General features: G+C 41.8%; 1 protein-coding gene across 5 annotated transcripts in view; it reads left to right on the top strand.

Annotated features, from left to right (window-relative positions):
• ak9 (adenylate kinase 9) overlaps positions 1 to 14,228 on the top strand; it is a 455,773-nt gene extending 441,545 nt beyond the window's left edge. For 4 of the 5 annotated variants that reach the window (XM_068027233.1, XM_068027231.1, XM_068027230.1 and 1 more), the window contains 3 exons: positions 9,775 to 9,877; positions 11,625 to 11,739; positions 13,504 to 14,228. In XM_068027233.1, coding sequence (XP_067883334.1) covers positions 9,775 to 9,877; positions 11,625 to 11,739; positions 13,504 to 13,715 — 430 coding nt within the window. In that variant the 3' untranslated portion in view covers positions 13,716 to 14,228. Of the gene's footprint in view, positions 1 to 7,795; positions 7,893 to 9,774; positions 9,878 to 11,624; positions 11,740 to 13,503 lie in introns of those variants that run through there. The other variant, XM_068027249.1, reaches the window with a different exon arrangement.
• Positions 14,229 to 14,495: the final 267 nt, after the last annotated feature.

Below are 14,495 nucleotides of genomic sequence, written 5' to 3'. Positions count from 1 at the left end.
TGCCCTGTACACCAAGGTCTCGGTCTCGGAAAAGCAAGGGTCTCAACACTGACCCCTGAGGAACTCGGCTACAAACCTTCCTCCAGCCCGAGAAACATCTATTAATCACTACTCTTTGTTTCCTGTCACTCAGCCAATTCCGTATCCATTTTGCTACCATCCCATTTATTCCATTTGCGCACAAGTCTGTTGTGTGACACTGTATCAAACATCTACATCAACAGCATTGCCCTCATCAATCCTCTCTGTTACCTCCTCAAAAAACTCCAGCAAGTTAGTTAAACATGATTTTACCTTAAGAAATCCATGCTGGCTTTCCTTAATTAACCCATATTTGTCCATGTGACTATTAATTTTGTCCCGAATTATTTTTTCTAGAAGTTTTCCCACCACCGAAGTTAAACTGACTGGCCTGTAGTTGCTGGGCTCATCTTTACACCCTTTTTTGAACAAGGATGTAACATTTGCAATTCTCCAGTCCTCTGACACCACCCCCAAATCTAAGGAAGACTGAAAAATTATGGCCAGTGCCTCCCCAATTTCCACCCTCACTTCCCTCAATATCCTTGGATGCATCTCATCCGGCCCTGGTGGTTTATCCACTTTAAGTACAGACAGCCTATCTAATATATCCTCTTTAACAATTTTAAACTCTTCTAGTGTCTGAATTACCTCCTTTTTCACTATTGCCTGGGTTGCATCTTCTTCCTTGGTAAAGACAGATGCAAAGTATTCATTTAATACCTCAGCTATGCCCTCTGCCTCCATGTGTAAATCCCCTTTATGATCCCTAATTGGTCCCACTCTTCCTTTTACCACACTTTTACTATTTATATGCCTATAGAAAACTTTGGGATTTCCCTTCAATGCTAGCTGCCAGTCTCTTTTCATGCTCGCTCTTTGCTTCTCTTATTTGCTTTTTCACTTCCCCTCTGGATTTTCTATATTCAGCCTGGTTCTCACACCTGGCATCTGTCAAAAGCACACTTTTTCTTCTTTATCTTAATCTCTACCTCTTTTGTCATCCAGGGAACTCTGGATTTGTTTGCCTTCCCTTTCCCCTTCGAGGGAACATACCTTGACTGTGTCCAAATTATCTCTTCTTTGAAGGTAGCCCATTGTTCAACGACTGTTTTTCTTGCCAACTTTTGACTCCAATTTATTTGCCCCAGCTCCATTCTTACCCCTTTGAAGTTGGCTTTCCCCCAGTTAATTATTTCTTACTCTGGATTGTTCTTTGTCCTTTCTCATTGTCAGCCTAAACCTAATGATACAATGATCACTGTCCCCTAAATGCTTTCCTACTGACGCTTGATCCACTTGGCCCACCTCATTCCCAAGAACATGGTCGAGCAGTGCCTCCTTTCTCATTGGACTAGCAACATACTGCTGTAGAAAATTTTCCTGAACACACTCTGGGAACTCCTGCCCCACACTGCCCTTTACACTACTACTATCCCAGTCTATGTTTGGATAATTAAAGTCACCCATTATACTACCCTGGGTATGCGGCAGGTGGTGAGGGATACACATACTTGACCTCGTACTCATCAATCTGCCTGCCGCAGATGCATCTGTCCATGACAGTATTGGTAGGAGTGACCACCCCACAGTCCTTGTGGAGACGAAGTCCCGTCTTCACATTGATGATACCGTCCATCGTGTTGTGTGGCACTAGTGGGATAGATTTTGAACAGATCTAGCAATGCAAAGCTGGGCATCCATTAGGCGCTGTGGGCCTTCAGCAGCAGCAGAATTGTACTCAATCACAATCTGTAACCTCATGGCCTGGCATATCCCCCACTCTACCATTACCGTCAAGCCAGGATACCAACCCTGGTTCAATGAAGAGTGCAGGAGGGCATGCCAGGAGCAGCACCAGGCATACCTCAAAATGAGGTGTCAACCTGGTGAAGCTACAACCCAGGACTACTTGTGTGCCAAACTGCGATAGACAGAACTAAGCAATCCCATAACCAACAGATCAGATCTAAGCTCTGCAGTCCTGCCACATCCAGCCATGAATGGTGGTGGACAATTAAACAACTAACTGGAGGAGGTGGCTCCACAAAAATCCCCATCCTCAATGACGGGGGAGCCCAGCACATCAGTGCGAAAGAGAAGGCTGAAGCATTTGCAATAATCTTCAGCCAGAAGTGCCGAGTTGATGATCCATCTCAGCCTCCTCCTAAAGACCCCAGCATCATGGATGCCAGACTTCAGCCAATTCGATTCACTCCACGTGATATCATGAAATGACTGAAGGCACTGGATACTGCAAAGGCTATGGCCCTAACAATATTCCGGCAACAGTACTGAAGACCTGTGCTCCAGAATTTGCCACGCCCCTAGCCAAGCTATTCCAGTACAGCTACAACACTGGCATCTACCCGGCAATGTGGAAAATTGCCCAGGTATGTCCTGTACACAAAAAGCAGGACAAGTCCAACCCGGGCAATTTAAAAGCAAAATACTGCGGATGCTGGAAATCTGAAATAAAAACAAGAAATGTTGGAAACATTCAGCGGGTCTGGCAGCATCTGTGGAGAGAGAAGCAGAGTTAACGTTTCAGGTCAGTGACCCTTCTTCAGAACTAATGTTCTGGGGCCAATTACTGCCCCATCAGTCTACTCTCAATCATCAGTAAAGTGATGGAAGGTGTCATCAATAGTGCCATCAAGCGGCACTTGCTTAGCAATAACCTGCTCAGTGATGCTCAGTTTGGGTTTCTCCTGGGCCACTCAGCTTCTAACCTCATTACAGCCTTGGTTCAAACATGGACAAAAGAGCTGAACTCAAGAAGTGAGGTGAGAGTGACTGCCGTTGACATCAAGGCAGCATTTGACCGAGTATGGCATCAACGAGCCCTAGCAAAACTGAAGTCAATGAGAATCAGGGGGAAAACCCTCCGCTGGTTGGAGTCATACCTAGCACAAAGGAAAATGGTTTTGGTTGTTGGAGGTCAGTCATCTGAGCTCCAGGACATTACTGCAGGAGTTCCTCAGGGTAGTCTCCTAGGCCCAACCATCTTCAACTGCTTCATCAATGACCTTCCTTTAATCATAAGGTCAGAAGTGGAGATGTTCACTGATGATTGCACAATGTTCAGCACCATTTGTGACTCCTCAGATACTGAAGCAGTCCGTATCGAAATGCAGCAAGGCCTGAACAATCTCCAGGCTTGGGCTGATAAGTGGCAAGTAACATTTGTGCCACACAAGTGCCAGGCAATGACCATGTCCAACAAGAGAGAATCTAACCATTTCCCCTTGACATTCAATGGCATTACCATCGCTGAATCCCCCACTATCAACATCCTAGGGGCTTTCATCGACCAGAAACTGAACTGGAGTAGCCTTATAAATACCGTGGCTACAAGAGCAGGTCAGAGGCTAGGAATCCTGCGGCGACTCATGACTTCCCAAAGCCTGTCCACCATCTACAAGACACAAGTCAGGAGTGTGATGGACTACTCTCCACTTGCCTGGATGGGTGCAGCTCATCACCATCCAGGACAAAGCAGCCCACTTGATTGGCACCCCATCTACAAACATTCACTCCCTCCACCACCGATGCACAGTGGCAGCAGTGTGTACCATCTACAAGATGCACTGCAGCAACACACAAAGGCTCCATACACAGCACCTTCCAAACCCCCAACCTCTACCAACTAGAAGGACAAGAGCAGAAAATGCATGGGAACATCACCACCTGCAGGTTCCCCTCCAAGTCACACAGCATCCTGACTTGGAACTATATTGCCGTTCTTTCACTGTCACTGGGTCAAAATCCTGGAACTCCCTTCCTAACAGTGTACCTGGGTGTACCTACCTCACATGGACTGCAGCGGTTCAAGAAGGCAGCTCACCACCACATTCTCAAGGGCAAATAGGGATGGGCAATAAATGCTGGCCTAGCCAATGATGCCTACATCCCATGAATGAATTTTAAAAAAAATCACTGTGCTATTGATCAGTTCACAGAAGGGCCGTGTATCACACAATCTTTATGATAGCATTAGCAAAGTATGGTTAATGTAAATTTAAGAACATTTTAACAGGAGTAGGTCCTCGAGTTCTTTTCGCCATTCAGTGAGATCATGGCTGACCTGCGATCTAGCTCCATATCATCAACTTTGCCCCATATCCCTTAATACCTTCAGTTAACAAAAATCTATCAATATCTGATTCAAAATTAACAATTGATCTAACATCAAATGCCATTTGCGGAAGAGAGTTCCAAATTTCCATCACCCTTTGCGTATAAGAAATGTTTCCTAATTTCACTCCTGAAAAGTCTGGCTTTAATTTTTAGACACTGCCCCCTAGTCCTAGACTCTGACCCAGCAGAAATAGTTTTTCTTTATCTACCCTATCTGTTCCCCTTACTATCTTGAAAACTTCGATCAAATCACCCCTTAATCTTCAAATTCCAGGAAATATAACCCTAGTTTGTGTAATCTCTCCTCGTAATTTAACAGTTGGAGTCCAGGTATCATTCTAATAAATCTACGCTGCATTCCTCCAAGGTCAGTATATTCTTGCTAAGGTGTGGTGCCCAGAACTGCTCACAGTACTCCAAGTGGGCTAACTAAGGCTTTGTATAGCAGAAGCATGGCTTCTACCCACAGCAAGTCACCATACAAAATGCTGTTTGACACGAGCACCAGTACTGTTGTATTTTTCTATTGGTAGATCCCCAGAAACTGATTTTGAAATATAGGACCCAAAAGTCCTCTGCCCATCTGCCACATTCCTGCTATTAATACCAGTGAAATGCAAGCTAAGAGTCAGAAAATAGATAGAGATCCAGATATCCAAGGTCCCAACCTGCAGATCATTTCCATGAGCTTGTAAGAGGTGGCGACTTCTCCCATCGCTTAAAGAGGCTGTGGTTGGGAATGCCTACTTTGGGGGTGCATGTAAGGCCTCACAAAGACATCATAGCTCTTCAGAGGCCATTCAAGCCCCTTCAATAGCGCATCTAGGAACCAAAAAGACCCAGGGCCTGGACCCGCAAAGATTTGTTCCCAGTAAAAGCTTTATTTGGTCCCCTTATTAAAACAGTCAATATTAAGTTTCTGGGGGAGGATGTCAGAAACCACCTCTCAAAACAGACTGCCGAGCTCTTGTCTGATGCAAATGATCATATTTCACATTGTGCCCACTAACTCCATTGCAGTCCTTACCCCAGAACATCAGTGCCATATTCAAAAAGGCACAACAAACATCCGGAGGATCCTTATCAGAGTCATTTGTGAAGTTTCCCATTATGCTTCATCAAAACATTCCTGGGCAACTTAAGGAAGTTTTATCAGTTGTTGCTGTCCTGGCTTGGTAGGTGAACACAATCTTCTTAATAATTTTCTTCTCCTGACCTCTTGTCAAGTTATTTCATACATAAAACATTGAAACATAGAAAATAGGAGCAGGAGTACGCCATTCGGCCCTTCAGGCCAGCTCTTCCATTCAGAAAGGATCCTTCCCGCTTTCTCCCCATATCCCTTGATTCCTTTGGCATTAAGAAATATATTTATATCCTTCTTGACTTGACCTCCACTGCCTTCTGCGGTAGAGAATTCCACAGGTTCACCACCCTCAGTGAGGACATTTCTCCTTGTTTCGGTTCTAAATGGCATACCCTGTATCCTGAGACTGTGACCCCTGGTTCTGGACTGCCCAGCCATCAGGAATATCCTCCCTGCATCTAGCCTGTATAAAAATATAAAAATAGTGCGTTCAACTTCCATGCAACCTTCTTTCTCTTTGTGCACAGGTTACAGAATTTATATCAGTTCTAAATATTGAGACTTTCCTGCCCATGTTTCAAAAATCTGCCTTCCTTTTTTTCAGACAATTGGTTATAGTGGAGGAATGCAGCTTGTCTTACAGCAGCAGTTACGTATTCTACTCACATCCACCACTACCCCCACCTTCACTTCCCCACTGATCATTGTTTGGGTGCTTCACAATTGATTATTGCAACAATGTGATTTATCTTTTTGCCCCCAGTGACTGTAACAGAATATGCATGTTAATGGCTCTGTGATTATTGTAAATAACTTACTGTCACAAAACTGTCCAGCCTGAATTTTATGATCAGTCACAAGCTCCCTGAGAATTATGGCAAAGTGCAATTTATACTGTCATGGTCCTGCAGTTTTTATTTTGGACTATGCGGTCTTCTTTAAAGCTTGCAAGGGATCAGTATTGCTTTACGAGCCAGCAGGCCTTAGGAGTTACAGGAAGGTACATTTTTGTTGCCTTAGAAACAGCCATTTGGAGACTGCGATTCAAAGGGTGCATTCACGATACCATGGAAACAGCCACTGGGAGTGTGCCTGATGCGATACATTTGTTACAATTCAGTTTGAACTGGCTGTTAGTAAGACAGTTTGAACACACAGACAGCAAACACAGACAGCTGTGGTGTCAGCACTGAAAAAGAACTCTCAACCATTTAAATTGGAGGAAATAGGATTTTTGTCTGTTTACTTATTATCTCTCGAAACTCTAAAAAGTCAAGCCAAGACAGAGATCTCTGGTAATTTAAATTGAAGAAAGGGAAGTTAGACTGTGACAATCTTTTATCCCTCAAAAAACTCTAAAGTCAGATTGATTCTGTTGAAAGTGTTTGCAAGTCGTTAATTGTTGAAATTCCCTGGACTTTGAACAACATTCTGCGAGGGACTTCGAACAACATTTGCAAGGACTCTAATTTTTCTATTTTTAAATGTTCATAGTGTTTAAGAATTTAGTTCTTCTAATTGAAGAGTTAATTTGTTGATTTAAAGACACCTGGTTTGGTTAGCCTCATTCGGGGGTTAATAGACGGTACAATTTGGCTGGCTCTTTCTTTAATTTGGAAAGTTTTAAATGATATATTAGGCAATCTGTGGAGCGGCGGGATTGAATTATCAGTGTGTCTCTCCCACTACAATCAGAATCATATATTTTGATTAGGGGCTTTGGCAGGAGTGGTCGGTCGTAACAATACCATGAGTGGTAATAGTATGGTGATTTGTAATGTCAGCCTCATTACAATAATGTGGGCGAATGCCAAGCATTAGAAACACCTTTGATTGGAAGCTCACATGTCAGGAACAGGAAATAGCATGTTGCTGCAAGATTTAAGGAGTGGCAGAAACTTAAAAAGACAAGCATAATATCATAGATTCTGCTGAGCCTAAGAGGTTTAAGAGATCAAGCAGAGTAGGGAGGCTCTGTTTGGAATGAACAACGCAGGTCGCCAAACAGCACTGCCTAGCAGCAAGTGAATAATGTGACAAAGGCATGTTGGCAAATCATTCATGACCATTAAGCGTCAGAAAAAAAACTTAATGACACGAGTAGATCATAAGAGAAGTCAGCCACATTTTCTAAGAATGCATATTACTAAGCATGTCTACCACTTACAATGGCCTCTCCCTTATACTTTATTAAAGCTCCAGAATAGTTACCACCAATGTGTATGGCATAGGTTGGTACCCTTCATACCCCCAGCTTTCATCTTTGCGTGGTCCTTCAATCACACGCTTTCACTCCTTAAAAAGCTTTGCATGATAAATAACTGCCTGTTGCATTCTTTTGTCATCAGACCCATTATAAGCTACAGGCTAAGAGCTGCATTCACTACAACAAAAAATAATTTTCTTTTTCAAGGACAAGGTAGTCCATAACAGTAGGAGAAAGTTGCAACAGATGTACAGATCTTGCCTTTCTGTCATCTGCCCTGAAGGTTTCTGGAAAACCTACATGTATATTGCTCTTTAAAAATTTGTTTCCCTTTTCCACAGCATGTAGCAACTCTGGATGTTAGTTCAATATGGATGAGACCATGAATTCATGTAAAGGAGGTAGTAATGCCAGGCAATGTGACAGGTATGACCGAGGCGGGAGGATTGCACTGTTAATTCAGTCCCACTTCTCCACAGGTCACAGGATATCAATAAATTTTCCCACTTACCGAAGCAGCCAATTTGATACTCTATTTGTCCCCAGAATAAATCACACCAACTAGATTTCTTTAATAAACCACAAAATTATCCATTTATTGTAAAACCAAGTCTTAACCAATAATGAAATAAATATGTATGCAAATCGAAATATTAAAGCCCCATATTTTTTATGTCCTAGCCCTCAGGCATACACACATACATCCAAAAACCATTTAACTGGGGAAAAAAGGGATTTTTGTTTACAGATTTTACAAAGAAATAGAAGAGATAAAAAAATAACTTTTACTGAAGAGAAGAGCTGGAAGCCCATTGTTTTAGCAAGGTGTCCCAAAGTCACAGTTGGCTGCCACAAGGAATTTTTCCAGGCGAGGTTGCTAAACAGTCTGTTTGGGTAGGCATTCAAAGAAATTCATCAGGTGTGCAGCAACAGATGTCAGTTCTCATACACATTCACTACAAAGTTCATTTGAAGATGCAAGCTTTCTGTAAATATTCAGGGTTTCTTCAAAAATGCAGGAAGCAACAGTACCATTTCATACAAGGTTTTGCTTTTCAAGAGCAGGGATTCTTCAAAGAGAGGTAATAGCTTTCTTCTGAACTCCTGGCAGGTCCATCTTAAATTCCAATTGCTTGCTTTAGTGCAAACCCCTGGCTTTTAACAGTTCAAAATGAAACTACTATTCCAAGCAAGTCTCATGCTAATCATAAATTTTCTCTTGTCGCAACAAAGGATAGCTCTTAAGTCAACCCCACTGTGGTGCTTACTTGAAATCACCTGTTTTCAGTATTTGTTTACTGGTCAAAACCAGGAACCTCTTGTTGACCTTCCTTTTTCTTTTTTTTAAAAGCATCCATAAAGTTCAGTTATCACCAGATGTTTCAATGTCTGTGAAATTTTTTTTTAGTTTAAAAAAAAATGGATTCCCAAATTTTAACACAAACAATGGTAATTCTGTAACAACATATAACAGCACCATATCATCACTATTTGCATGGGCTACTATTTGGGTGGGTGCTACCTTTGGCTGCTGGAAATGACAGCAGAAAATATGGGCTGGATTTTGTTGTCAGCCCGACGTTGGGTTCCGTGTCTGGGGGGGCGGGGCCGGAGAATCAGCGCGGCAGTGGCCACCATGGAGCCTGATGCTGGGATTGCCGGGTCCAGTCTTCCCGGTGGCGAGTCTCCATGGTGGTACCTCCACCGTTCTGTGATGGGATCCTACTTTACATATTTAAAACACCTCTCTGCGTAAATTTTAATTTAATTCCCCATGATCTTACTTTCAGTTTCCAATCTTGGCCACGTTGTGCTGCACTGACACACCCTCACTTTTCTGTCCAAAAGAAGCTGGCACAACTGTGGTGGGGAAGGAGTCAACTCTGCCTGATTCGTGGGGGGAAGGGGTCAACTTTGCATTATGTAGAACTGTTTGCAGGGCTGGCAGCTTTTTGAAAATGGCACCAGCACCTGCTGTGAACAGTGTCACAAAGCTGCCCCTGCCATGTGATTGGGGTGGGAGGGGGCAGCCGCCATCGATATGTTAAATGGTCGCCTGCCGTGTAATTGCGGCAGCGTAGCGGCGCGGGTCCCATGTGGGATGGCCGCCATTTTCTGTACCCGCTGCTGCTCCCAGGGGTGGGACAACAAAATCCAGCCCTATATGTGCTAAAGTTGGCGGAGTTCCAGCAGAACGGAATTCCAGCACATTTTCCAGTCAGGGCCATCTGATGTACACCAGTAAAACAGGGAACTCTGATCAGAAAATTAAGGCGTCAGTATCTTAAAATCACTGGTCTTGAGTTTTAATCTCTTTCAGACGTCCTGAGAAGTATTGGGATCTGACACTCCCAAATAAACTTCCACCAATGAAGGACCTGTTACTTCCCACTTCACTTCCGATGCTTGGATATATGGAACAAGTAAGGGCATTTATTGCTGATTATTTAATATTTACAATTACTATAAATTGTAATGGCAGTGCTTGTGTACCCATACCAAACGTGTTTATTTATGTCCGTTGGAAAACTTCTTTACGTTCCCAAAAATAAATAACCGTTATAGGTATTAACAGAATAGACCTCCAATTGACACAAAAGCAAAATACTGTGGATGTTAGAAATCTGAAACAAAGACAGTAAATGCTAGAAATACTTAGCAGGTCAGGCAGCCACTGTGGAAGGAAAAACAAGTTAATCTTTCAGGTCTGTTCCGATGAAAGGTCACAGACCTGAAACATTAACACTGTTTTTCTCACCACAGATGCTGCCTGACCTGCTGAGACCTCCTATTGAGTTCCACATCCGATGCTTTCTTACTGAACTGTAGCTGTAACTACTATACTTTCTGAATTAGTTGTAGTTTCCATACTTCCTGAATGCACTGGATCACTACTACCTCTCTGTCCACTCCTGGTACAAATCCTTGAATCGGGTTTCCGCACACCCACAGCATGAAAACTGCATCAAAGTCACCATGAATGACATCTCACATGACTGTATTTGGTGCTTCAACACTTCATCCTCCTCAAATATCTCTCCTCAATAGCCCATCTTCATGATATTAGGCACAGCTTCTGTTTAAAATTAATTGGATCGTTTAGGCTGTTATGAGGTTATAACTATCAATAAAGACTAAACAGGCTGTGGCATTTTTCCCTAAAAAAGAGAAGGTTGAGAGTTAATTTGATGGCAGTCTTTAAAATTTTGAAAGGGTTCAATAGGATGGATGTAGAGAAGATTGGAGAGTCCAAAACTCAGCCATAAATTTGGGAGTTCAGGATAAACAGAGTGTGGCTGGAATGTGAAACTCGCAACCACATGGAGTAGTTGAGGTGAATAGCACAGATGCATTTAAGGGGAAGCTAAATAAGTGCATGAGGGATTAAAGGAATAGAAAGATATGCTGATAGGGTTAAAGAACAAAGAACAAAGATAATTACAGCACAGGAACAGGCCCTTCGGCCCTCCAAGCCTGCGCCGATCCAGAGCCTCTCTCTAAACATGATGTAAGGTGGCTCATGTGGAACATAAACACCGGCATAGACCTGTTAGGCTGAATAGCCTGTTTCTGTGCTGCACATACTATGTAGATGCATGTACGGTGTATTATGCTTTTTCCTGGGCCCATTGTTTACCTGATAACTTCATAAAGGTTGCATTGCCTCAAATGGTTTCTCCAGCAATGCTTGGACAGTTACTTCTGTTGTACCTGAGTTCCATCCTTTAAACATCACCCCTTAACTGGGTATCAGAAGCACCAGGGCAGCTTTAATAGGCATGTTGGTGATCCCTAGTTCTACTTTACCATTTTCTACATTGATCCTGCTGCCACCATCTCAAATTGTTAATGAGTTGAAACTTTGTCCAGTTGAATGTCAGCAAAACTGAAACTATCCTCTTCAGCTCGCACCAATACGTAGAAGCCACTGAGCTTGGTTCGCTTTCCCCTCTAGGCTTATGTTACAATCAGGTGAGGAGGGATCGAATGGCTCCCCTCTTTTCTCCTTGTTTGACCGCAACAGGTTTATTTCTTTTTTTTGAAAAGAACATAGGGACATAGGAGCTGGAGTTTAAGAAATCTTACTGGCTGCAGTGATATGTTTAATATGTATAAGCAGAAAACCTAATGACATATACATATTTATTATCTAAAACTGATGTTTTGTAGGGTGCAGCATTATCAATAATTAAAGCATTGACAGCTGTAGGATGCCTGAAGCCAAAATATCCCTTCTTAAGTGTGAAGAAATCTGCACTTCTCTACATTTCTTATCATCTGAAAGGTAACAAATTGCATTAGATATCATTGGAAACTCTGCGTAGTTCAAGGGCATTTATTCCTGCAAAGCTTGGGTATTAAAATTGTTCATTTGTTTTCATAATTATTTTTGATTGTTTCCATGTTACCAATGTAAGAAATGTTGAAAATATTCATTATCTATCTGAGGTTGCCCAGCAGCTTTCTGGTAAATCACAAAGTAAAATGTCTTGTATGTGAAAATAAAACTGACACCTGATCCCAATCTATGCAAGTATTGTCAACAAAGCTGCAAGGAATCATTCTTCACCATTGAAACACATTGACAGTGATATATACAAAAGCTTTTTAAAAAGTGGTGATATGTCACTATTGCCTGTAATTGAGGAATGTTGCAGTCAAGAGATGTTCTAATGCTGGACGAGCTTCAGAAAATAGTTTATTCATTACAATTCATTTTTTAAAATGATTTCCTTTGGCTAAACTTAAACTCATAACAGAAAGCCTTTACAGCTGTTTTTACATGGTTGTAGTTTTTCTCAGATTTTTTTTATTCATTCGTGGGATGTGGGCGTCACTGGCTCGGCCAGCATTAATTGCGCATCCCTAATTGCCCTTGAGAAGGTGGTGGTGAGCTGCCTTCTTGAACCGCTGCAGACCTTGGGGTGTAGGTACACCAACAGTGCTGTTAGGAAGGGAGTTCCAGGATTTTGACCCAATCAACAGTGAAGGAACAGCATTATAGTTCCAAGTCAGGATGGCGTGTAATTGGAGGGGAACTTGCAGGTGGTGGTGTTCCCATGCATCTGCTGCCCTTGTTCTAGGTGGTAGAGGTCGCAGGTTTGGAAGGTGCTGTCGAAGGAGCCTTGGTGTGTTGCTGCAGTGCATCTTGTAGATGGTACGTACTGCTGCCACTGTCCATCGGTGGTGAAGGGAGTGAATGTTGAAGGTGGTGGATGGGGTTCCAGTCAAGCGGGATGCTTCTTGTCGAGCTTCTTTAGTGTTGTTGGAGCTGCACCCATCCAGGCAGGTGGAGAGTATTCCATCACACTCCTGATTTGTGCCTTGTAGATGGTGGACAGGCATTGGGGAGTCAGGAGGTGGGTTACTCGCCACAGAATTCCCAGCTTCTGACCTGCTCTTGTAGCCACAGCATTTCTGCAGCTGGTCCAGTTCAGTTTCAGGTCATTGGTGACCCCCAATATGTTGATAGTGGTAGATTCAGTGATGGTAATGCCGTTGAACATCAGCAGGAGATGGTTAGATTCTCTCTTGTTTGAGATGGTCATTGCCTGGCACTTATGTGGCGCAAACGTTACTTGCCACTTATCAGCCCAAGCCTGGATGTTGTCCAGGTCTTACTGCATATGGATATGGGCTGCTTCAGTATCTGCAGTATTTGGTAACATAACATACCGCTGCACGTGACAATTATCATGTAGAAGTTAAAGTTATTTCATAATATGCAACAGATTTTAAGTCAATCCTAATCCAGGAGCCAACTTATGAAAAGTGGCAAATAAATGACTCATAGCGTACCCATACAGAATAGGTCTGCTTCCGTTAGAAGAACATTTTTAGGCGCGTTATACCATCACACAAATCTCAAATATTTTCTGTAAGTGGGTGTTACAACATTATTCAGTCTAAACTCCAGGATTGCTCCAATTATGTTTTTTACTTGGTTACAATTTTAATCCAAATATGTTATGTAAAAATTTAATGAAAATGCTTAGTGTTGATTTATAGGAAGAAAAATCATTTCAAATGTTATTGTTTCTGTTTCCAGCATACAATCCAAAAAGCTATGACTATGTGAAAAAGAAATACAAAAAGAAGCTGCAGCAGTATGAAGAACACTGTGAACTAATCCGTTACCTTGGATCAAAAATGACCAGAAAGTACAAAGAGCCCAAAGATAGACCTATTGACTTTGATCACAAATTACAAACATTTCTAGCACTCAAAAATGTTGAACCTACATTAACTAGTGTTCCTTAGGGAGATTTGTCTTTGTTGAACATGTCACAATTTTTCAGATTGAATCATCCTTTAGCCAGTAAACTTTTGCCTTTGAGTTCTACATTCTACAATTTCTGTTGGTTCTTCAATAAGGGGCAGATGCTACACTGTTAGTTACAGATTTTTATACATCACGTTTTAGAATAGTCAACAATGTTGCTTTATGTTTATTATCTCCATAGCATGAGCTTTTACCCATCCACAAAAGTGTATAACCATCCTGTTCCCAGGCATCTTATCAATTCCATTATCTCATTAGTCCTTAGGATGTGTATAAGAGCAGCCTAGTGATGCTTGTTTTGTAATTTTTGTGCTTTTTCCCTCTACATTGCTCTGGTTAAGTGCCTGCTCCCTGCCTGTGATGGTACAGCTCAGATTTAATAATTTCTTTGCATAGAATCACAGCCATGAACTTTCTTATTACTAAAGAGTAACATATTAACACACCAATAAGTTTCATATAGCACCACCTTAGTATACAATTCTGTTTATTATTCAATGTACTTGTTGCAATATTACTTCTAAAGATTTTCATTTTATTTCTTTATGCTTTATTCTGATTTAATATTTTGTTAAAAATAAGAAATGCATTTAGAATTATTCACTTGAAATAAGCAGTAGAGATACCTACTATGGCTTTATGTGCAGATAACAATAAAAACTAATTCAACAATAAAAACTAATTTAATGCATATGTGTTTCTGCAGAAAAAATAATGGAAACATTGGTATTTACTGTAGGAAGTTAAATAAGGATATG

The sequence above is a fragment of the Heterodontus francisci genome, chromosome 3, assembly GCF_036365525.1.
Source record: "Heterodontus francisci isolate sHetFra1 chromosome 3, sHetFra1.hap1, whole genome shotgun sequence".
In the NCBI taxonomy this organism is placed as follows: domain Eukaryota; kingdom Metazoa; phylum Chordata; class Chondrichthyes; order Heterodontiformes; family Heterodontidae; genus Heterodontus; species Heterodontus francisci.
Note: the sequence above shows the minus strand (reverse complement) of the source record. Positions and strands in the feature narration are given on the sequence as shown.